Source organism: Globicephala melas, chromosome 8 (genome assembly GCF_963455315.2).
Source record: "Globicephala melas chromosome 8, mGloMel1.2, whole genome shotgun sequence".
NCBI lineage: Eukaryota > Metazoa > Chordata > Mammalia > Artiodactyla > Delphinidae > Globicephala > Globicephala melas.
Genome location: NC_083321.1, coordinates 86,070,591 through 86,097,242, shown reverse-complemented (window position 1 = coordinate 86,097,242; position 26,652 = coordinate 86,070,591). Strand labels below are relative to the sequence as shown.

At 36.5% G+C, this 26,652-nt stretch overlaps 1 protein-coding gene across 4 annotated transcripts in view; it reads left to right on the top strand.

The window, feature by feature from the left end:
• Positions 1-241: 241 nt before the first annotated feature.
• RDX (radixin) overlaps positions 242-26,652 on the top strand; it is a 102,192-nt gene continuing 75,781 nt past the window's right edge. For 2 of the 4 annotated variants that reach the window (XM_060304021.1, XM_060304020.1), the window contains exons 1-2: positions 242-508; positions 13,983-14,053. In XM_060304021.1, coding sequence (XP_060160004.1) covers positions 14,042-14,053 — 12 coding nt within the window. In that variant the 5' untranslated portion in view covers positions 242-508; positions 13,983-14,041. The remainder of the gene's footprint in view (positions 509-13,982; positions 14,054-26,652) is intronic. The other 2 variants (XM_030836545.3, XM_030836535.3) reach the window with 1 other exon arrangement.

Genomic DNA, 26,652 nt, shown 5'->3' with positions numbered 1-26,652 from the left:
CTTCTTCCCTGAGCATCGGGCTTAGCTCAAGCTCAGTCCTCCCCGGAAGGAGTCCCCCACCCCCGCGCTCTCCCTCTTTCCCTCGGGGCTCTGGAGCCGCAGCCCCGCCCTCGCGCGTCCCCGCCCGGGACGGGGACCCCAGGCGACGCTCCGCGCGGCTGGCGGCCGCGAGCCCGCGGGGCTGGGAGGGGCGGGGGCGGGGCGTGGGAGGTCTGGCGGCGGCGGCGGCGGCGGCGGCGGCGACTGCGGCGTTGCTGCTCGGGACGCAGCGCGAGGCCGGCCGGCCGGCAGGGGGAGGCGGGGGGCGTGGGGCAGCCCCGCCTTTCCCCCGAGGAGCCGCCAGGCAGCCATATTGCGGAGCTGTCTGCGGTGGCGGCGGCGCCTCTCGTCTCTCGCGGCTCATCGCTCCCTCCACCGCCTCTACCTTCTTGCCGCAGCCGCGACACCCGGCGCCGCCGCGCAGCGCCCCGGCCACACGCAGGGCGGGAAGGAGCCGCCCACTCTCGGGGTAAGCCGCCGGCGCCCTACCTTCCCCCACTCCCGTTCCCGGGCTTCGCCGGAGACGCTGAGGTGGCGGCGAGAAGTTTCGGGGCCCAGTGCTGTCCGGCGGCCGCGCCGCGAGGGCCGCGGTGTCGCTGCCCTAACAGCCCGGCTGGCCAGGCCGCATCCGGGGCCGCGGGAGCCGCGAGGCTCTGCCCGAGTCGTGGCTGCGGCCTGAACACGCCGGTGCGCGCTTCTCCTCCCTTCGGGCGTGGGTCCGCCTTCAGCGTCCGCCCCGGACCCCCTCCGCCTCGAGCTCGGTCGGGTTCCCGCCGATCTGGTGCGGCCCCGGGCTCGGCCTGGCTCGTCCCTTCTAGGCAGTTTGAGAATACAGATTTAAGCCTAGGAAAAATTACGTTTTGCCATGTAGGGAAGGAATTTTTTACAACTTCTTCTCCCCGGCCTCCAGTTTGAAAGTAAGGGTGTTGAATTACTAGAGAACGTGTGTTCCGCCCTGGTGGCAAAGGGATGTTGCATTACGGGGTTTGGGGCGCGAACCGCCCTCAGCCACCCGCACCCGCGCGGCGAGGGCCGCAGTTCTGGCCCCGGCTCTACCTGCTGCTTCTACTGCTGAAGGCGGCCTCCGAGCCCCATAACTTTCTTCGGCCTTTGAGGCAGCCCAGTTTAGTATCTTAGACCCCAGTAGACTAGTTGAAGACATTACAGTCCCCCCTTCCTTTAAAGGGTTGTAAACTTAATTCCTGGGCTAACTTTGAAAGCGGGGGTGAGGGGCACTGCATTATTGCAGTTTAAATAGAGCACTTCACTTTTTATACAGATGTGGCATGGTTCTTTAACCATTCACGACATGTATTTAGCGTTCTTTACCATTAAGGAGTGGTTATTAATGAGGCTGGAAATAGGTTAAAAGTCAACTTCATCAAAGATACATTTTAAAATACAGTTGAGATTTGTGTAGAAGACATTTTAATGAGTTGTGTGGCACTAAGACGGGCATGATGTAAATGTAAAAACCCAAGATAATAAGAATTTATTTGATAAACGAGCACTTGGACTTAGACATTGCAGTCTATTGTTTATGGAGCATACATTTTTTAGAACACTAAATACTCTTTTATATTTCGGACGGAGCTCTGAATGAACAATTGCCCCGTTCATTTTGCTGGATAAATAATGGCTTAATCCATTTGCCATAACAGCATTATTATCGATGGATTTAAGAAGAGAGACTAATATTCAGGATTGCATTTAAAAAAAAAAATTTTCAGTATTACATTACTTTAACCAGTGGGCTTTATCTTCCAGAGACTAATTACCTCAAATGTGGTAAAATGTATTGAATAAAACATTTTGAAGTTAATGGTATCCTGTAAAGTTGATTGCACTGACTTTGTTTATTTTGCTAAACCACTTTTTTTAATATATGATGGGATTTAATAAACAGTACATTATTAGTGAGGAATGAATAGACATACATTGGAATTCTTTACAGTTTTATTTAAATGAGACAAAATTTGTGGCATTTAGGAATGTTAAATTCTTGCCCTAGTGGATTATACATTGTTTTGTTCACTCCTGTATTCCCAAGCATGGCAGAGCATGTAGGAGAGGCTCAGAAGTTAAATGTAATTAATTTCAGCGTGGGGAAAGTATGTTTAGTCTGTCCTTTGTTTTGGACATTTGTATTAACTGGAAATTAAACTGATACCCTTTTTTCTGTGGCGGTGAGAAATGACAGATTCTGCTGTTCTTTCTCTCTTTTGTTAAAACTCAGTCTCAGGGAGAGAACAAGGCTTATTTCTTCTTTTTTTGCTTCACTATTCCCAAGAGCAGAATTGGATTTTATTATTCATTTTTATCTTTGGCAGGCAGTTGAAATGAAAGTCTTTATGTACTTTTATCTTAATTTCAGTTCTCAATCTTCTAATGTAATCTGTTTACAGTCTAATACAATGGAGCCTAAAATCTTGAATGATGATGGGAGTCTTGTTTTTTCTTCCATTTTTAACTTGATTCAGTTCAACTTGTACAATTTAAAAATGGCAAATTTTAACCAATATTTCCCAAAGACCAAAGCCTAAAAAAATGTGTTCTATTAAGATTGTGAAGGTAGCCATGTTGGTGAACATACTTGATAGGGTAGAGTTAATATCATATCGTGCTATTGCTGTGAATCTGGGAAGTTGAGGAAGTCACCCTTTCTTGGATGACTTGGACCTCCTGCAGACCAGGAGCTAGTGGGCACTTCTCACGACCCTGATATTATCCTTGGGGTACTGGATTTAGTGGAACTGGATTGGGTTGCTATAGACTCCAGCTTTACAAGGTTATTTTAAACCTCATGGTGTTAAAAGGCCTTCAGGGAACTTCCCTAACTTATGCAGCAAGTATATCCTCACCTGTTGCGTGATAGAAATGGTCAGTCTGACCCCAGAGAGTTCCAGAATTTCTAGCCTCTTTCAGAAGAATCCTGCCTTTACTGTTTATATTAGTTCCTGGTATATTTTTCAATATTAATTTATAATGAACATATTTTAAACCATTTTTAAAGACTATAAAACTAATAAATTTTATGACAAAGTTAAAAAAACCCAGAAAGATGTTAAGGAAAAAGTAAAAGTTCTCCCCAGCTTCCCAGAACCCTCCCCCCACCACCTCTCCCAGTCTGGGTCTCTGTTTTTCAGAGGTAATTGCTATTAGCTATTCCTTGTAGTATATAGAAAATGCCAATATTTATGCAAGGGTAAACATATACTTTATATATATCCCTTATTTGAAATTTTAAAGTCTTTAAAAATAAGATTATTTTGTAACAAACATTGAAAGGGTGTTTATTACTGTGTTGAGCATTAAGTAATTAGTATTTCTCGGATTTTCATCATTTGAATGAAATAAAAATGGAATTTCTGGTAATCTCAAGTGTTCATGTACATGTGCAAATTTTCTTGATTAATGATTGAAGATGAATTCACTTTTTTTTTTTCTTCTAGGGTATGGTATATAACTGACACTGAAAAGTGGTGTCCTTTAAAAAAGGGTTTATGATTTTGGGTAGTGAAATGTCCCTATTATATATGTAGCTTTTTACCTGGGAACTGTTTGGAAAGGAAATATGGTCCATATGATTCAGTTCTTTGTTTCTTTGTTCCATTTAATGGTGAACCCTAGCTTTAACTTCCTGGAAGAGAGAGGTTCTTTCAGGTTAGTAATTGTATAGGTTTTTTTTTTTTTTCTTTGAATAACCAGTATGTATAGAAACTCTTGCAAATTCACAAAGTTATTTTTTTCCTATTTCAGTATCAGTTACCTTTTAGAAGAATTCTAAAGTACATTTTATAGAGGCTAGTTATATATGTAAATACGCTATGCATATGAATAGGATGCTCTAGTAACACTGGTTCCTTTTCTGCTTTTCTACATAATTTACATACATTTGAAATAAGAAACTTTTGGGTTCTAGTAAAGTTGATTTATTTGAAAATGATATTCTCTTTACTGTTAACCATTTGGAGAAGAGTTCAGCAAACTGGTTTGAAGGCCACATTCAGCCTACTACCTTTTTTGTAAACAAAGTTTTATGTGAATACATGATGGCTCATTGGTTTACATATTATCTATGATTGCTGTTGTGCTACAACAACAGAGTAGTTGAAACAGAGGCTGTATGGGCCACAAAACCTAAAACGTTTACTTAACCTGGCCCTTTACAGAAAATATTTGCTGACCCCTGCTTTAAGGTATTATTCAGACATTCAGACATTTATAATCATATGCCAGATATTCTTTGCATTTGTTCAGTAAGATAATGAGAACGTCACACTCTAATGGGAATATACTTGTGCCATTTTGTATACCATAAACTGTTTTTGCTTAAGTGCTCTTTGTGTGTATAAACTGGAGTTCATATTCAGTGTAACAGTGTTGTAAGCATAGTCTTCTGTGATGTGAATTCTGGGTGTTTCTTGTTTTGTACTTCAAAAAAAACCCAAAACTTCTTGTTGTTTCTGTAAATTAACTAATAACCTTTTGATAAATTAAATTGTAACTGAAAATCCTGTTAGTACTCAGAATGATGTGGGTACGAGTATAATAGAGGGACCATTAATAAAAGGGAGAATGGGGACATAGGAAATCTCAGCCATGGTTAATTGAATCTAATCACCCTTTGACTTTTATTGAGTGTGTGGGATGGACTAAACTTTGTTAGACATCATGAGCGCTCTTGATATTTAAGCTGTCTCTAGAATCTAGACTTAAGGAAACTATAAAAACCTAGTTTGGTTATTAAGCAAAGTTGGTATATACAGTTGACACGCCACATCTGTGGGTTCTGCCAACCTTGGATTGAAAATATTTGGAAAAAAAATTCCAGAAAGTTCTGAAAAGTAAAACTTGAATTTGCCACATGCTGGCAAGTATTTACATAGCATTTACATTGTATTTACGATTGTTTACATAGCATTTATATTGTATTAGGTATTGTAAGTAATCTAGAGATAATTTAAAGTATATGAGAGGATGTGTGTAGGTTATATGCAAATATATTTTATATTTATATATATGTATGTATGTATATAAATGTACATATATTTTGTGTAAGGGATTTGAGCATCCCTAGATTTTGGTATCTGCAGAGGGGTCCTGGAACCAATCCCCTGTGGATACCAAGGGATGACTGTATACCTAAAGTGCTTACTATTTACATCTAATCATCAAGCAGCATGATAATTATAGATATTATTAAATGTGTCAAATTAGGTGGCCTTTAAATTTAATTTGATTGTCAAATTATTATTTTTAATTTTTTAATTTTTTACGGTACGCGGGCCTCTCACTGCTGTGGCCTCTCCCGTTGCGGAGCACAGGCTCCGGACGCGCAGGCTCAGCGGCCATGGCCCACGGGCCCAGCCGCTCCGCGGCATGTGAGATCCTCCAGGACGGACGGGGCCCCGAACCCGTGTCCCCTGCATTGGCAGGCGGACTCTCAACCACCGCGCCACCAGGGGAGCCCTGCTTGTCAAATTAAATGAGATTATTGAAAGAGACTTAGGTAGAGGCGATAAAGGCCTGTATTTGGGAGACCTCATTGGGAGTTTTTTTTTTTTTTTTTCCCCCTACCACGTTCACGGTTGCTGTCTCTTATAGCCTATTGCTTTCTAGTTTGCTCACTTTACAATGTAAAAGATGAGAGGAAAGTATTACCCTTGATAATAATCAAGTGAGTATTATATATGAACTTAATTTACCAAAAAAATCAACAAACATCTGAGGCCTTACTGTGAGCCAGACACCATTCCAATTTCTCAAAAGGGGGATTGAATATCTCGAAAGTTAGAAACTTAATGATAGAACTGCCATATAGCCTTATTGACTGCATGAGCGAATACTGTCTAATTTTAAAGATATCTAGTTTTAAAGATATTTAAGAAATATCTTTAAATATCTAATTTTAAAGATATTTAAGAAACATATCTAATTTTAAAGATATTTAAGAAATATCGTTAAATATCTAATTTTAAAGATATTTAAGAAACATATTAACTTTATTCTGTTTTGAAAATAAGCTACTGTAGTATCTAGTGTTTCAAAACATATATAGAATTGTGAGAATTCCTCAGGTCAGTTTGAGACTTTTCTTCTTTCCTTCTACCTAGGTGACTTACATGAACCTATCTTTGTTTTTCCATTTTTAATCATTTCTTATATGAATTTTTGATGTTTCCTTAACTGTAAGATGAAGAAATTGGACTGGATTTAGTTTTCTTACCTTTTAGCATTTAAACTTAATTTTTGCAAATGGTAATGTATTGTTTTTATACCCTCCTAGGAAGCAATACAGGTATGGTGTTTCTTTTAAATTTACAAAATTCATTTAGAAAAGAATTTAAATTCAGTGTAAAACTTTGCTTTGTGCCTTATATTTGTTTTAAGTGCTGGAAATTTGCTTTGCATTTCCAGTAACGTGTGTATTGCTTTTAAATGTTGAATATGGGCTTCCCTGGTGGCGCAGTGGTTGAGAGTCCCCCTGCGGATGCAGGGGACACAGGTTCGTGCCCCGGTCCGGGAAGATCCCACATGCTGCGGAGAGGCTGGACCCGTGAGCCATGGCCGCTGAGCCTGTGCGTCCAGAGCCTGTGCTCCGCAACGGGAGAGGCCACAACAGTGAGAGGCCCGTGTGCTGCAAAAAAAAAAAAAAAAAGTTGAATATTTTATTTCCTTGAACAAAAGTCAGTTCTTACAAAAGCAAGCACTTAATACCTTATTTAGAACTGCATGTCACCCTTACAGGATATTAATTTACAGAGGTGACTATACCAGTATTAATGTGCACTTACAACAAGTCTTTAGAGGTAGCCTTTTTGACCTGAAAACAACAGAGGATAGAGCTTTAACTTCTTGAAAAGCTCTGGTAATTGGAATGAGCTTGTCTAAAATGATGTCAGAGGAAGGCAGAGTAGGATAGCCAAAAGAGCACAGGACTTGAATTTAGAAGGACCTCTGACTTTGTTGACTAGCCTTATTTGGGCAAGTGACTTATCTGAATCTTAATTTCCTTAATTAGAAGAACAAGGGATTGTGATACTTATCTTGGGCAGAGGGAGGAATGGCAGTTACTAGGAAGATTAGATAATGTAGGTAGAGTGGCTGAAGAGTGAGCATTCTACAAATAATTCCATTTACTACCCTTATCCTTGCTTTTGGCCTTATTTCTTTTTTGCAAAATGGAACTAAAAATTCTTGTCCTCTGCTTCACTTGTGGAGTCACATGGCATTATATAGGTAAAAGTACATTATTATTGCTATTAAATTCAGTACTTAACAGAGCTAAAAAATTTAATAAGCATAGTTCTTTGTATATTCGAGGTTTTAAAACTGTGGGTCTGTGAACTTGAATAGTGAAAAAATTGCATCTTTATTTACACGTTTTCTTCCATTACGAATGTGGGCAGCAGTAGCAGATACTGTTTCTAATAGAAATTGCAGGTATTTTCATGATGAATAACTGTTATTGCAGATCTCAAATTGACATTTAATACTCATTATTACTTAAAGTTTAATTATTAGATACACTGGTAGATATTGTGATTTAAAGGTTAACAAAGAAGCATATATATTACTGTATTATAAATTTGTGCTTTTTATATTTTTGATATTATAATTCAGTATGATTGATTTTTTTTTTAATGTAATATTGTGTATTTTATTTTGTGCATTTAAAAATACTTTTCTAGGAGGGGGTTCATAGGCTTTACCAGAGGGGCCCATGTTGGGGAAAATAATGATTAAGAACTTTTTTTTGTAGATGCCATTATTTTGTTAATTTGACCGCCAGAATTACCTTATTAATTCAGTTTATACTTCTCTTTGTTACCCTGCTTCCCAAACCCACAGGAAGTTGGCAGAGGACTGCAGAGAGACCACAATTATGTTCAGAGAAGGTGTCTCAAAAGACAGAAAAATAAGTACAGTTAGGCTTGGGGAAAAGAAATTCTTAAGAGTAAAATTAGGCAGCCTGGTATAAATTATTGAAGCATCACTGTAGGCCCAGTATGGACAGACTTAACACCTGTTTTACCACCTGACAGGTGGGGAGAGTCTGTTGTTGTGTCACTGACTAATAGAGCTCAAGGTGTTAAGCGTGAGGCTGTTTTTTCCATTGTACTGCAGAAAAGAGGCTGTTTTAAGGGTCACCCTCAGAGTTAAAGGACAAAGAGAATGTTTTATGTGAATATTTCGTCTGAGAAATGTGGCACTGTGTTTAAGTACGTATTCATACGTTTTCTGGAAATGGGATATATATATGCTGGTGGCATCTCTTAATACTGCTTGCCGTGACTGTGCTTCATTGGTTCTGTGGGAGTCAGTGTGGAAAAGAGGTAGGGTAAGACCACTTTAAGAAAATTAGGAAGAGTGGGGAGGAAGGAGTAAATTTTGTTTCAATAATTATTTATTATGAGGGTAGAGGGGAGAAGAGTTGATATTTATTATACATCTTTGATATACAGCGATTTAGGTGATTATATGGTGTCATTTCTTTAGAGAAGAAAAGAAGGCACCGAAACACAGTTTTCAAGATGAACCAGTTAGAGGTACAAACTCAGGACATATATCTAGGTACCTTGGCTTCTCATGTGACATTTTATTAAATTGTCCATTCTACTACTAACAGATGCCATTTTTAAGGAAAAAAATATGCTAATACAATCAAAGGAGGACTAGAAATGTACTATTGAGGTTAAATAATATTATCGTGATATAAATATTTTTTAATGATCACTAAATTGGCTAAAAACTTAGGTTTTAACTACATTTATACACAGCTTCATCCTAAAAAATTTAAGGTAGAATTCTTATGTATGTCATGAGATCTTATGCATAAACTGATATATAGACAATTTAGTGAAATATATTTTTAAAATTCTTACCTGATTTTTAAAATTAGTAACTTAACAAAAATAAGACCCTGATTAGTATTAAGTGCTCAGTTCTGTATATCCAAATATCCTTTGTAAGGGTACCTGTTTTTTTACTTTTCACTTATCCTTATGTAAATGTTGACACAGTTTGTCCCCCTTGTTATCACATAATTTCAGCATTAATTGTGATTTTGATTTTAATCATTGGCTGTTATAATATCTTTGTACTGCTGAGAACATCTTGGTACAGATTACTTTGTTTTATATTTATTTATTTGTGGTATATTTAGGAGAGAACACTGGTCTGAAAATACACATTTTTAGAAGCTTCTTTTAGAAGTCAACCGTATCCTTATTTGCAAAGGCTTTTTGTTAGGCCCCTCACTTCCCCACAGTTCATATAGATCATTTAGTCTTGTTGGAGATTTTAAAAGCTTAATGTGTATAAACTTGGTTTTGTATATGTTGGCCTGGGATATATTTGTACTTTTCACCAGAGCACTCATATTAAACCTAAAACTTTAATGTGGATTATTTTGCTTGAAAGGTCCTTTTCTATAGAGTATAACTTGAAATAACTCTAATATAGAAAACTAGGATAAATATTTCTTAAAGGAAAAGGAAAAAACTCTACCTTTTTTTAGTTCCAGTATTTGAGTAATACAAAACTTAAGAAATTCTGCAAAACCTGACGTACATGATGCTTATTCACCTGCCTAGCTGGTCCTATGTTTGATGAGTACTCTTTCTGTAATTTGAGTGCTGTAACTTAGTTTATAGTCTGGCATCCAGTTAGTGTTCACTTTTTCCCTTTGTTCTTCCTTACCAGTGAGAGATGGCACAGGAAGGGCAGAGCAGCCAAATGGTTTAGCAAACAAGAATGATCAGTACATGAGCAAGCTCTCTTGAGTATCTGCTAACTTCTCTAGGGTGTGGTCATGGGGCCTGATATGGTAATGGAATGCTAAATCAAGAAGGTAATGTAAAAATTGATCTAGGACGATTAAAATTCCTGGTACTGTACGCTTATAGGAGCAAACCTGAAATACCTCTATAGGGAGACATAGACAGCTCAGGGCTTGCAGGAATCCCACACTGGGGAGTGAGTGGGTTAGAGACATGAGATTTCTGTCCAAAATTACCAACTCCATAAAGAAATAAGTCATAATGAACTGGAAATAGAAAATTTTATAGTGACATAAACATTATAGGGGTAAAAGGAGGATTCAATACAAATTATAAAATAGGAGTAAAAGTAGGATTCAGTACAAATTATAAAATAGTATAGCGTTAAAGTTTTTTTTGAAAGACCAAAAGTGAATTTCTAGAAATTAAAATATATAATCACTGAAAATTTAAACTAGTGCACAGGTAAACCATTAAGAACACCTGCAGAGAATTAGTGAGTGGAGGAATGTTGAAGAGAGGTAAATAGAGGGAAAATGTGAAAGAGTAGGCATGGATTGGAGAATAAGATATCCAGTATGTATCTAATAAGAATTGCTGAATGGGAGAGACAATGGCTAATAATTTTCCAGAATTTAAGAAAAGCATGAGTCTTCAGAATAAGGACGCTTACCAAATCTTGAACAAGATAAATAAAAGCAAATCTGAAGAACACACACACACATACACACACACAAAATCTTAAAGGAAAGCAGAGAGAAAAGGCATATTACCTCAGAGAAATTAGTTAAATTGCCAGCAGACTTCTCCTCATCAGTAACAGATGCCAGAAGAAAACTAATACCTTCCAAATGCTGAAGGAGTAACAGTTACTTTAGAATTCTATATGCAATTAAATTACTACTTAATGAAAAAAGGAAATATTCATTAGATATAATAATTCTAAACCTTTTCTCAATAACATAGCCTAAAAGCATATAAATTAAAAACTGGCAATTTATAAGAAGAAATTAACATCCACAATCTGAGTTGGGAAAATTCAATACATTTTTTCTCTATTTGATTAACTAGACTAAACTTTGAGAGTAGAGAGGCTATAAACAAAACATTAAATACTTACTCTGGCTTGATCTAACTTATCAGACGCAAAACATACATTATTTTCATTTATAGCTGGGAAAATCAAAAAGAAATGAGGGCTTCCCTGGTGGCTCAGTGGTTGAGAGTCCACCTGCCGATGCAGGGGACACGTGTTCGTGCCCTGGTCCGGGAAGATCCCACATGCCGCGGAGCAGCTGGGCCCGTGAGCCATGGCCGCTGAGTCTGCACGTCCGGAGCCTGTGCTCCACAATGGGAGAGGCCACAACAGTGAGAGGCCCGTGTACCGCAAAAAAAAAAAAGAAATGAAACTGACCAAGCACAAAGCATAAAGGAAATCTTAATGAATTCTTTGACTAGAGTATATAGTAAACTTAGAAATAAATAATAAAAAGACAGCATTCTGCCCCCAGGCCTCTGACCATTCTATTTGAAAATTTAAAACTTATTAGCAGTGAGTAGAAATCATAATTGGAAACTGAAACACCTAGAGCTAAACAGTAATGAAAATATATATAAAAACCTATGTGGGAAGCCACTAAAGTGATACTTAGAAAAATAGTGGAGTTTTTTTTTTTTGGAGTTTTAAATATAAGGTATTTTTTCCCAAAATTATTCCCTCCAAAAGGAGATTTATATTTGTTTCATAGGAACTGTCTCATTGCAAGATGTTCTCTTTCTCTTGAGCATGGAAGTACTATTTAAGAAAGGCACATTGACCTGAAATGCCTTTACTACATGTCAGTTTGGAAAGCTCATGGAGCTCATCTGATAAGTGATTTAAGTGAAAAAAAGAGGCTAAGAAGTCTAGAGGAGATCTGGTTTTAAGTCACTTAAAAATAACACATCTAGTTATACTGTGGATATTAAAATATATTCCAACAATACAAATAGGAAAAAATAACGTCCTACTAATGTTTTCTATAAATGGGTAATTGTGGCTTGGGATAAAAATGTTAATTTTAGTGATAGATTCAAAAAGTACTTTATGTAATCTGGAAAATTTACTGTGATTCAGAAGTTTGATATAGATGCTCATGTCTGGTGTGTGAGGAATTTAGATTATTTTACATAATCAGATGATAATTACTTGAAAATAGTCTCACTGGCAAAATAGGGAGATCATTTCATGTTTGGAATTACCTTATGGTGGGACATTTTTAGTTTGTGACCTTAATGCATGTTATTAGAAAAAAAGATTGGAAATTACTTAGGTAAACTTTCAATTTCAGGGATTAGAATATGAGCCTCAGAGTAAAAGCCAATTAATGAGAAGAAAAATGATGAGAAAAAGGACAGAAATTAACAAAACAAAAATAAAAGAAACAAGAAGATCAACAAAACTGAAAGCTGGTTTTTAGACCAATAAATGAAGCAAACTTCTGGCAAGATTAATCAAGCAAAAGCTAAGGCAAATATTAACAGTATTAGGAATGAAAAGGGGATCATAACTGTAGATGTAGTAGAGATATAAAAAAAATCATGAGAGAATACTATGAATAACTTTATAGAAATATGTCACCAAAACTTGCGGAAAAAGCAGATTTGACTGTGGGGTGTAGGGATTTAAGCCATGTTTTAGCCATGTTGTATTTGAGGTATCATTTAGGTATTGAGCAAGCCAAGTTAGCCAAGCAAGTCTGGAGATACAGATTTGGGAGTTACTAGTTTATAAATGATGTAAAAGGTTGGTTTTTGAGGCTGTTTTAAGACCTGAGATGAATTTGATAGTAGGGGTGAAAAGAGGATTTAGAAGTGGAAGATAGGACTAAAGTACAGGTAGGTTCATGAAGGTAGGTGATTGTAGGTAGGGAATATTTATCTATCATTTCCTAGCTAAGAGTTAGGAAATGAGGAATTTAATACTTCTAACTGAATTTCATAGCCCATTGTATTAGATGAGAAATTTCTCTTGATGCAGTTCCCTGTATGGGGAGAGGTTCATTGACATGTGATTGGCTAAAATTTAGAGAAACGACCTTACTTTGATCCTTTGTTTTTATTTCAATTTGGAGAATTTTCAGTTTTATTAATAATAGTATCTTAAAAAGCAATTGATAATATATTTTTAAAATACAAAAGTAATTCTATATTAATTTAGTTGATAGTGTAATGAATAAAATTTCTTGGCAAAGATATTACTTATATAAGCTGATTTTCAGGTAATTAATATATTTCTTACTATAGGTTTTCAAATTGGAATGATAATCATTTTTTTCTGGACAACTAAATGGTTAAAAATGTTACATCTTTTGGTAGGTTTGTAGGGGGAAAATCCAATTTTGTTAGATGTTTGTGAGAACATTTACCCTGAAATAGTCCATTGTTTTTCCTGGATTAAGATTTACTTCTTTTGCCTGAGCGTGAGAATATATAATTTAACATTGGTCTTCAGGACAATTCTGTATTTCCGTGAAGACCATTAGCTTGCTGATGAGTAGCATGCAGATTACTAGTGTGCAGACTATGGCTGTTTTATCTACCTTAGGTGAAAAAGTTACTCTTAATGTTATTTGTCTCTACTTGGACTTTTAAATTTTCAAGGAGGAAAAATAATTTTCTTTAAAAAGTTATCTTTTTGTAGTTTACATTAATCAGTATTTACTTTTTTGTCTTTGGCAGTACAGAAGAAAGGTTGAGAAGTGTTCCTGAATTCATTTCTTTAGAATCTGAATCTATCTGTTCTCTTCTTTGCCGTCCCTCTTCTCTACCAGTCTGGGTATAGGGGCAGACTTGACTCAGAAAGAGAAAGCATTTGGCCCTTAGTAATCTTTCCTTTGCTATGTGTTGTCTGTAATTAAATTAAAACTTTTAGTTGATGATTGAGATGCTTTATACTATGTTATTTGAGATGTGTGCTGTTTTAAATCACAGATATAAGTATTTTAAAAGAATGTGAATAATAGAAGACATTGAAAATTAGAATAAAATAAGCTCCATGTTAATTGTAACATTTTAAAATGTTAGTTTAAAGTTTTCTTTATACAAATTATATTGTTAAGCAAAAATATTACTATATAAAAAGATAATAGATCAATTATGCTTTCTTTTCTTTAACAGAAGAACAGAATTCATAAAAGTGAAGAATTTTTAAAGAGGGTGACAAAAAGAGAAGGAAAATGCCGAAACCAGTAAGTGTATTTTATTACTTCTGACACTGCTTACTTAATAAAATATCAGTGGCATTAAGGTCCTTTCGAAACAAGGCAAAGTATTATGGTAGAGTTTTGGGGGGAAAAGAAGCACTGATATTACTGTTGTTTGCTTTAGATTAATGTGGCTAGAGTATGGTGTTATGTGGGCCAGTGATGAAGAGGTTTAGGTGACACTGTAATTAAGATTACTACAGGTTGTGGGGTCAAACTTAGTTCTTATCCTTGCCCTGCCACTTAACCTGACTGACCTTTGTTAGATTAGTTCAATCTCTCCAATTCTTAATTTCTTCACATATAAAATGGAGATATAATTAGTTACTTACTGGAGAGTCTGGTGAGGATTAGAAGATCCTGGTACATATACATTCAGTGCTTAGTAAAAAGTAACTTAGTGTTAAACAGGAGAAAATAATGAGAGGTCAGAAGGATCCATGCAGTATTAATTTTCTCATAATTCTAGCTTTGATGCTAGTGATACCAGTGCTGATATTATATATAGTCCTAGATTTTTGATTTAATGGTATATATGTGATCATTTTATTAAGTTTTATAATTATATAATTTGTGACTAAGGTTTATTCTTTTATCTTAAGATAAATGTACTTTTCTTCATCTAACAAAATCGGGGATTTTTTTTCAAGAATTTTTCGGCCACTTATCTTTTTAAGAAAATCATTGGTTGTGGTTATTTGAATTTTCTGGCATGAATGTCACTTTCGAATTACTTTTAAACATTTAGCAGGTAAAAAAGTGCATTGTTGGAGGGAGAGAAGAATAAAAGGAAGTGAAAGGCATAATCAGTACAAAGCAAGAATTAAATTTTTCTATTTGCAGATGACATAATTATGTAAATAACCTGGAATTTACAAAACAACTATTAGAACTAATAACAGAATTTAGCAAGACTGTTGGACATAAGGTTATATTTTTAAAAAATCAGTTTTCTGTTTTATATACTAGCAGCAAAATTCAAAAAATGAAATAATTCCATTTGTAATAGCATCGAAAACATAAAGTATTTAGGAATAACTTTACAGAGGCTGTACAAGATCTCTATTCCGAAAACTTATAAGTACTTAAAAAGACCAAAATATATACAAAAATAAACGTTGGTCATAGATATGTCTAGAAAATATTACTACAATGTCTGTTGTCCCCAAATATATTGATAGATTGAATGTAATTCTAATCAGTTGAATCCCTTTGGTTAAAATTGACTAGCTGATTATAAAATGTTTATGGAAGAGCCAAAACTTATGTGGAATAGCTAAAGCAATAGCTAGTGGGAAGCAGCCGCATAGCACAGGGAGATCAGCTCGGTGCTTTGTGACCACCTAGAGGCGTGGGATAGGGAGGGTGGGAGGGAGACGCAAGAGGGAGGGGATATGGGGATATATTTATACATATACCTGATTCACTTTGTTGTACAGCAGAAACTAAGAAAGCATTGTAAAGCAATTATACTCCAATAAAGATGTTAAAAAAAAAAAGAAAAGGGTGGGGCTTCCCTGATGGCACAGTGGTTAGAAGTCCGCCTGCCAGTGCGGGGACACAGGTTTGAGCCCTAGTCCGGGAAGATCCCCCATGCCGCGGAGGAACCAAGCCGATGCGTGACAACTACTGAGCCTGAGCTCTAGAGCCTGTGAGCCACAACTACTGAAGCCCGCGTGCCTAGAGCCCGTGCTCCACAACAAGAGAGACCACCACAGTGAGAGGCCCTCACACTGCAACGAAGAGTAGCCCCCACTCACTGCAGCCAGAGAAAAGACCTCACGCAGCAACAAAGACCCAGCACAACCAAAAATAAATAAATAAATTTATTTAAAAAATAAATAAAAAAAAAAACAAGGGTGGAGCACTTATACTCCTGGATTTCAACACTTATTTTCAGGCAACAAAAATAAGACAGTGTGGCATTAAAATATTAGATAATAGGATCAGTGGAACAAATATACATCTCCACACACAAGGTTGTCACACAATTCAATGGGGAAATTAAATTCTTTTCAAGAAATGATGTTGGAACAAAGAGTTATCCATACAGAAAAATACGAATCTTGACTTATATCACAGTTTACACAAACAACTAACTCTGAATGGATCACAGGCCTAAATTAACAGGCCCAAACTATAAAACTTCTAGAAGAAAATAGAAAACATTTTTGCAGTCATGGTGTAGGCAAAGATTTCTTTGATGGTACACAGAAAGTTTGAAGCATTAAAAAAAAAATTGAACATCAAAATTAAAAAGTTTGCTATTTGGAGAAAGGAGCCCACGTTTCCGTAGAGCAGGAACTCCTGGCTCGGGGTCTCGTCCCTCTGCCGTCACGGAACTGCCCCGGAGCCTGAGGGGAGGCGGCCTCCCTGAGGCTGCCAGCTCTGGAGGGGCCCCGGTGGCCGAAGCCACGACAGTCGTGGGGACCGCGGGCAGGCCATGTGTATGAAAGTCTCTTGGTGCTGCAGCCAGGAGTCAGTGCTGTGCCTCTGAGGTGGGAGAGCCAACGTTAGGACACTGGTCCACAGGAGACCTCCCAGCTCCACGTAATTTCACACAGCGAAAATCTCCCAGAGATCTCCATCTCAACACCAACACCCAGCTTCACTCAATGACCAGCAAGCTACAGTTCTGGACACCCTATGCCAAACAATTAGCAAGACAGGAACACAAACACACCCATTAGCAGAGAGGCTGCCTAAAATCATAATAAGTCCACAGACACCCCAAATCACACCACCAGACGTGGAGCTGCCCACCAGAAAGACAAGATCCAGCCTCATCCACGAGAACACAGGCACTAGTCCCCTCCATCAGGAAGGCTACACAACCCACTTAACCAACTTTAGCCACTGGGGACAGACACCAAAAACAACGGGAACTACGAACCTACAGCCTGCAAAAAGGAGACCCCAAACACAGTAAGATAAGCAAAATGAGAAGACAGAAAAACACAGCAGATGAAGGAGCAAGATAAAAACCCACCAGACCTAACAAATGAAGAGGAAATAGGCAATCTACCTGAAAACGAATTCAGAATAATTATAGTAAAGATGATCCAAAATCTTGGAAATAGAATAGAGAAAATGCAAGAAACATTTAACAAGGACCTAGAAGAAGTAACGATGAAACAAGCAACGATGAACAACACAATAAATGAAATTAAAAATACTCTAGAAGGGATCAATAGCAGAATAACTGAGGCAGAAGAGCGGATAAGTGACCTGGAAGATAAAATAGTGGAAATAACGACTGCAGAGCAGAATAAAGAAAAAAGAATGAAAAGAACTGAGGACAGTCTCAGAGACCTCTGGGACAACATTAAACGTACCAACATTTGAATTATAAGGGTTACAGAAGAAGAAGAGAAAAAGAAAGGGACTGAGAAAATATTTGAAGAGATTATAGTTGAAAACTTCGCTAATATGGGAAAGGAAATAGTTAAATCCAGGAAGCACAGAGAGTCCCATACAGGATAACTCCAAGGAGAAACACGGTAAGACACATATTAATCAAACTGTCAAAAATTAAATACAAAGAAAACGTATTAAAAGCAGCAAGGGAAAACCAACAAATAACACACAAGGGAATCTCCATAAGGTTAACAGCTGATCTTTCAGCAGAAACTCTGCAAGCCAGAAGGGACTGGCAAGACATATTTAAAGTGATGAAGGAGAAAAACCTACGACCAAGATTACTCTACCCAGCAAGGATCTCATTCAGATTTGATGGAGAAATTAAAACCTTTACAGACAAGCAAAAGCTGAGAGAGTTCAGCACCACCAAACCAGCATTACAACAAATGCTAAAGGATCTTCTCTAGGCAAGAAACACAAGAGAAGGAAAACACCTACAATAACAAACCCAAAACAATTAAGAAAATGGGAATAGGAACATACATATCGATAATTACCTTAAATGTAAATGGATTAAAGGCTCCCACCAAAAGACACAGACTGGCTGAATGGATACAAAAATAAGACGCATATATATGTTGTCTACAAGAGACGCACTTCAGACCTAGAGACACATACAGATTGAAATTAAGGGGATGGAAAAAGATATTCCATGCAAATGGAAACCAAAAGAAAGCTGGAGTAGCAATTCTCATATCAGACAAAATAGACTTTAAAATAAAGACTATTAGAAGAGACAAAGAAGGACACTACATAATGATCAAGGGGTCGACCCAAGAAGAAGATATAAAAATTGTAAATATTTATGCACCCAACATAGGAGCACCTCAATACATAAGACAAATACTAACAGCCATAAAAGGGGAAATCGACAGTAACACATTCATAGTAGGGGACTTTAACACCCCACTTTCACCAATGGACAGATCATCCAAAATGAAAGTAAATAAGGAAACACAAACTTTAAATGATACATTAAACAAGATGGACTTAATTGATATTTATAGGATATTCCATCAAAAAAACAACAGAATACACATTTTTCTCAAGTGCTCATAGAACATTCTCCAGGATAGATCATATCTTGGGTCACAAATCAAGCCTTGTTAAACTTAAGAAAATTGAAATCGTATCAAGTATCTTTTCTGACCACAACGCTTTGAGACTAGATATCAATTACAGGAAAAGATCTGTAAAAAATACAAACACATGGAGGCTAAACAACACACTACTTAATAATGAAGTGATCACTGAAGAAATCAAAGAGGAAATCAAAAAATAACTAGAAACAAATGACAGTGGAGACATGACGACCCAAAACCTATGGGATGCAGCAAAAGCAGTTCTAAGAGGGAATTTTATAACAATACAATCCTACCTTAAGAAACAGGAAACATCTCAAATAAACAACCTAACCTTGCACCTAAAGCCGTTAGAGAAAGAAGAACCAAGGAACCCCAAAGGTAGCAGAAGGAAGGAAATCATAAAGATTACATCAGAAATAAATGAAGGAAACGATAGCAAAGATCAGTAAAACTAAAAGCTGGTTCTTTGAGAAGATAAACAAATTGATAAACCATTAGCCAGACTGATCAAGAAAAAAAGGGAGAAGACTCAAATCAATAGAATTAGAAATGAAAAAGGAGAAGTAACAACTGACACTGCAGAAATACAAAAGATTGTGAGAGATTACTACAACCAACTCTATGCCAATAAAATGGACAACCTGGAAGAAATGGACAAATTCTTAGAAATGCACAACCTGCCAAGACTGAATCAGGAAGAGATAGAAAATATGAACAGACCAATCACAAGCAGTGAAATTGAAACTGTGATTAAAAATCTTCCAAGAAACAGAAGCCCAGGACCAGATGGCTTCACAGGCGAATTCTATCAAACATTTAGAGAAGAGTTAACACCTATCCTTCTCAAACTCTTCCAAAATATAGCAGAGGGAGGAACACTCCCAAACTCATTCTACGAGGCCACCATCAATCACCCTGATACCAAAACCAGGCAAGGATGTCACAAAGAAAGAAAACTACAGGCCAATATCACTGATGAACATAGATGCAAAAATCCTTAACAAAATACTAGCAAACAGAATCCAACAGCACATTTAGAGGATCATACATCATGATCAAGTGGTGTTTATTTAAGGAATGCGAGGATTCTTCAATATACGCAAATTAATCAATGTGATACACCATATTAACAAATTGAAGGAGAAAAACCATATGGTCATCTCAGTAGATGGAGAGAAAGCTTTCGACAAAATTCAGCACCAATTTATGATAAAAACTCTCCAGAAATTAGGCATAGAGGGAACTTCCCTCAACATAATAAAGGCCATATATGACAAACCGACAGCCAACATCATCCTCAATGGTGAAAAACTGAAAGCATTTCCACTAAGATGAGGAATAGACAAGGTTGCCCACTCTTATTCAACATAGTTTTGGAAGTTTTAGCCACAGCAATCAGAGAAGAAAAGGAAATAAAAGGAATCCAAATTGGAAAAGAAGAAGTAAAACTGTCACTGTTTGCAGATGACATGATACTATACATAGAGAATCCTAAAGATGCTACCAGAAAACTACTAGAGCTAATCAGTGAATTTGGTAAAGTAGCAGGATACAAAATTAATGCACAGAAATCTCTGGCATTCCTATACACTAATGATGAAAAACCTGAAAGTGAAATCAAGAAAACACTCCCATTTACCATTGCAACAAAAAGCATAAAATACCTAGGAATAAACTTACCTAAGTAGACAAAAGACCTGTATGCAGAAAATTATGACACTGATGAAAGAAATTAAAGATGATACAAATAGATGGAGAGATATACCCTGTTCTTGGATTGGAAGAATCAACATTGTGAAAATGACTCTACTACCCAAAGCAATCTAAAGATTCAATGCAGTCCCTATCAAACTACCACTGGCGTTTTTCGCAGAACTAGAACAGAAAATTTCACAATTCGTATGGAAACCCAAAGACCCCGAATAGCCAAAGCAATCTTGAGAACGAAAAACGGAGCTGGAGAAATCAGGCTCCCTGACTTCAGACTATAGTACAAAGCTATAGTAATCAAGACAGTATGGTACTGGCACAGAAACAGAAATATAGATCAGTGGAACAGGATAGAAAGCCCAGAGATAAACCCACGCACATATGGTCACCTTGTCTTTGATAAAGGAGGCAAGAATGTACAGTGTACAAAGGACAGCCTCTTCAATAAGTGGTGCTGCGAAAACTGGATAGCTACATGTAAAAGAATGAGATTAGAACACTCCCTAACACCATACACAAAAATCAGCTCAAAATGGATTAAAGACCTAAATGTAAGGCCAGAAACTATCAAACTCTTAGAGGAAAACATAGGCAGAACACTCTATGACATAGATCACAGCAAGATCCTTTTTGACCCACCTCCTCCTAGAGAAATGGAAATAAAAACAAAAGGGACCTAATGAAACTTCAAAGCTTTTGCACAGCAAAGGAAACCATAAACAAGACAAAAAGACAACCCTCAGAATGGGAGAAAATATTTGCAAATGAAGCAACTGACAAAAGATTAATCTCCGAAATTTACAAGCAGCTCATTCAGCTCAATAACAAAAAAACAAACAACCCAATCCAAAAATGGACAGAAGACCTAAGTAGACATTTCTTCAAAGAAGATATACAGACTGCCAACAAACACATGAAAGAATGCTCAACATCATTAATCATTAGAGAAATGCAAATCAAAACTACAATGAGATATCATCTCCCACCGGTCAGAATGGCCATCATCAAAAAATCTACAAACAATAAATGCTGGAGAGGGTGTGGAGAAAAGGGAACACTCTTGCACTGCTGGTGGGAATATGAATTGGTACAGCCACTATGGAGAACAGTATGGAGGTTCCTTAAAAAACTACAAATAGAACTACCATATGACCCAGCAATCCCACTACTGGGCATATACCCTGAGAAAACCATAATTCAGAAAGAGTCATGTACCAAAATGTTCATTGCAGCTCTATTTACAATAGCCAGGAGATGGAAACAACCTAAGTGTCCATCATCGGATGAATGGATAAAGTAGATGTGTCACATATATACAATGGAATATTACTCAGCCATAAAAAGAAATGAAATTGAGTTTTTTGTAGTGAGGTGGATGGACCTAGAGTCTGTCATACAGAGTGAATTAAGTCAGAAAGAGAAAGACAAATACTGTATGCCAACACACATATATATATATGGAATCTAAGAAAAAGAAAATGTCATGAAGAACCTAGGGGTAAGACAGGAATAAAGACAGACCTACTAGAGAATGGACTTGAGGATATGGGGAGGGCGATGGATAAGCTATGACAAAGTGAGAGAGTGGCATGGACATTCATACACTACGAAACGTAAAATGGATAGCTAGTGGGAAGCAGCCGCATAGCACAGGGAGATCAGCTCGGTGCTTTGTTACCACCTAGAGGGGTGGGATAGGGAGGGTGGGAGGGAGGGAGACGCAAGAGGGAAGAGATATGGGAACATATGTATATGTATAACTGATTCACTTTGTTATAAAGCAGAAACTAACACACCATTGTAAAGCAATTATACTCCAATAAAGATGTTAAAAAAAATTATACCTCATTTAAGCCATTGAACCTAAAAAAAATAAAAAAATAAAATGGGTTAATCAAAAAAAATTTGCCATTTGAAAGACAACAATAAGAAAGTAAAAAGGCAAGGCAGATTGGGGGAAAATAATTGCAGTATGGCATTCTTTTAGAACTCAATAAGACAACCCAATTTTGAAAAAGTGGACAAAAACTTTGAACATCTACTTCACAAAAGAAAATATATTAATAGCGAATAAGTAGTTGAAAATATCCTCAATATCTTTGGTTATCAGGGAAACATAAATTAAAAATACAGTGAGATTCCACTTTATATTTACCAGAGGAGCTATAATTAGACTGATAATACCTTGGCTGTAAGGATGTGGATCAACTAGAACTCTTATTTCTGATAGGAATGTGAAAGTTAAAAGTAGTTTGGAAAACTGTCTGAATAATTGAGTGGAGAACACTTATTTTTCCTAAGAGTAAGGATTAAAAATTATATATAAGGCTTCCCTGGTGGCGCAGTGGTTAGGAATCCGCCTGCCAACGCAGGGGACACAGGTTCGAGCCCTGGTCCAGGAAGATCCCACGTGCCGCGGAGTAGCTAAGCCCTTAGCCACAACTGCTGAGCCTTTGCTCTAGAGCCCGTAACTACTGAAGCATGCTCACTATTTATGACTAGGCTGAAAAGTGGCCTTATATCTGTCTCTTCTGTTCATGTTCTGTTGGTGAGACCTTAGTCACATAGCCATACCTAATTGCAAGAGACATTGAGAAATGTTCTTGTAGCTCAGTAGCCATGTCAAACGGTAATTCTGTTAGATTTTGGTGGTCAAACAGCAAGTAGTCTCTGCTACAATCATGGTTAGTTTTAAGGAGAAAAATCATATAATAAATTCAGAGCAGTTGCTAAAATTGAACAACTATTCATGATTTAAAAGTAAAAACCAATACTTCTTAAGGTAAGTATCGAAGAAAACCTATAACAAAAGTAATTCTTAATTTGCTTAACAGTGGAAGCTTTTCTTTTAAGATCGGGGACAAGACAAAATGTACACACTCTCACTGCTGCTGTTCAACATTGAACAGAAAGCCTGTGCAGAAAAATTAAAAACTCTAGTACTGGAAAGGAAGAAACACTTTGAAGATGTTAAGGTATTTATTTATATCGGGTTGGCAAATTATGGCCCATAGGCCAAAGCCAGCCCACCACTTGTTTTTGTACAACCTTCAAGCTAAGAATGATTCTTACATTTTCAATGGTTGAAAAAAAAATCAAAAGAATAGTAATATTTCATGACTTGAAAATTATATGAAATTCAAATTTCAATGTCTATAAAGTTTTGTTGGAACACAGTATGCTCATTGTTAATTATCTATAACTGCTTTTCTGCTATAGCAGGAGAATTGAGTAGATGCAGCAGACAGTATGGTCTGCAAAGCCTGAAATATTCACTATTTGTACCTTTACAGAAAAAGTTTTCTGACACCTGGTTTATATAAATACAAGAATTTACATTTTAACAGTTGGCAAGGGAGCTGATAAAAGGATCAATATAAAAATCAATTGCATTTCTACAGAAGTAAAACCAGAAAAAATTTTGGAAAGATACTTCATCATATTTATGACCCTGTGTTTGAAACGCTTTAAGCTAGATGAGTTTCAGTAGTTGGAATTCTTTGGATTTTAGAAAGGTGAATATACAATGTATTATGTGCATAAGTAGTGTTATGAACTTTCCATCAAGGTCTGTTGCATCACATCAGTATTTCTATAGATTGGTGTGTGAATATCCATTTGAAGTGGGATAAATTAATTCACCAGGTGGACTTATTTCAATTGCTTTTGCTAGAAATTAGCTAATAAACTAGAGTTTTCAATGCATTTAGGATATCTTGGGATTATGAACCTATAATTATAATAGCTATAAAACCATAGGAGAAAGATATCTTAAATGATTAATATGATTTTTCTGGAGGAAATTATAAACATTTTTTAAAAAGATCTTAAAGAAGACCTAAATCAATGCATAGAAAGAACCATACACTTGGATAGTAAGAGTCAATATTGAAAAGATGTCATTTTTTACCCCAAGAGGCTGATGAATTTAGTGTAGTTCCAATTTAAATCATAATGTGGTGTTTTGAAAAATTTATAATTATATGTGGAGTCAAGAGCAAGAACAAAGAGACAAGAATAGCCAAAACAGTTCTGAAAATAATAAGGGATGACTTGCCATACCAGATATCAAGACTTATTTAAAGATACAGTAATTCAGACAATATGGTATTGGCAGAATAGTTCAATTGAACAGTACAACAGAATAGCACAAAATAAGACCCATACCTATGGACATTAGATTTGTGACAGTGCAGTCTTTGGAGAGTGAATGAAGTAATCAATATACATCATGTTTGGATGTTTAAAATCACTGTATTATTATCCCTCTGGGGATTAGGAAATGAAATTGGATTTCTACCTTAAATCATAAGCAAAAATCATTGAAGACAAACTATGAAAAACAAAACTTTGATAGGAAATATAAGAATATCTTTATGACTCCAGACTAGGGAAGGATTTCTTTGCTTTTTTTAAAAAAAATTTTATTTTATATTGGGGTATAGTTGATTTACAGTGTTGTGTTAAAAATTTTCTTAAATATGGCAAAAAATTGATATCTACATGTAAAACATTGATAAATTCAACATTAAAATTTTAAAAATGTTTATCATAGAGAGGGACTCTTCATAAAATAGAAGGGCAAGCTACAAACTAGTAGATTTCTTTGTAATGCAAGTAACTGACAAAGGATTAATCTAGAATATATAAAGATCTCCCACATATGAGTAAGAAAAAGACAACCCAATAGAAAATAAGCAATACATGTGAACAGACATTGTGAAAGATGGGGAGACAGAGTGGTCAATAAGCATATTATATTACTTTTCTATTGCTCTATAACAAATTATCACAAATTTGGTAGCTTGAAACAACACACATCTATTATCTCACAGTTTTATACGCTAGAAATATGGGATGGTATGAATGGGTTCTCTGCTCAGGGTCTCACTACCCTGAAGTCAAGGTGTAGCTCAACTGCATTCTCATCTGAAGTTTGGGGTTCTCTTTCAAGCTCATTCCTATCATTGGCACAATCCATTGCCTTGCAGAATGATCTATCCTTCTTTACTGGTGAATGAAGTCCCCATTTTCTTGCTAGCTGTTGGCCAGGGGTCTCTCTTAGTCCTAGAGTGTGGTGTGTGTGACAAGTCCTTTGCTCATGCCCCCTCCAATTCAGCAGTGGAGAACCTCTTTAATGTCAAAGTCCTCTCACACTTTAAATCTCTCTGACTTCTGCACCCAGTCAGAGAAAACTCTTTGCTTTTAAAGGAATCATGTGATTATCTCAGGCCCACCCACAATGATTTTCCTATCTTAAGGTCAACTGATTAGTAACCTTAAGTACATCTTGCAAAATCCCTTTTGTCTTGTAATGTTAACATAATCATGGGAGTAAGGTGGGGGTGGGGGCGAGGAGATCATGGGGGCTGTCTTAAAATTCTGCATATCACACATAAGAAAAAGTTCCCAACTTCATTAGGGATCAAGAACCTGCATATTAACACCATATTGAGATACCATTTTGTACCCACTAGATTGTTAAACATTAAAAAATCCGATTATATCCACTATTAGTGAAAATATAGAGCAGCAGGAATTATTATTTATGGGAGTGTAAATTGATACAATCATGTTGGAAGACAATTCAGCATTACATTGTAAAGTTGAAGCTATGCATACTTTATCACCCAGGAATTCTGAGTTATACTTCTAGAGAAACTCAGACACATGCACTAGGAGACATGTAGAAGAATGTTCATAGCAGTATTGTTCTTAATAACCAAAAAATTGGAAACAATTTAATGTCAATCGATAGGAAAATGGTAAATGAATTACTGTCTAGTCACATAAAGGTGAATGAATTGCAACTACTCACAAAAACATCAGTGAATCTTAGAAATATAATTGTGAAAAGGCAAACTATAGTGTAGAAAAATTTTTGTTTAAACCTTTTATTGAAATAGAATATACATATGCAAAAGAATATATGTGTGTAGTTGATGAATTTTCATAAAATATACATATGTAATCATTGCCCACATCAAGAAGGACTTTATTAGCAAGTATTATACAATTTTAATACAGCTATGCAGCTAAAAATCAAAAACTAAACAATATTTTACATATAGATACCTACATTTGTGACAGAACTATTGTTTTTTAAAAAGCTAAGGGGATGACAAACACAAAATTTAGGTTAGTACTTACCTGTGGGCATTGGGGTCAGGGAATTCACAAAGAAGAAATACACTGGTGACATTTTTTGTCATTTCTAGTTTTTAAGTTGAATGGTAGATTTATGGGTAAAGGAGAACCTTTTCTTTGTTCAAAATGTTCTGACACCAAAAATGAAAACATTTTCTTTATTCAGAATGTTCTGATACCAAATGTGTGGGTTTTCCATACCCAGCAGTTCTCCAATTCTAT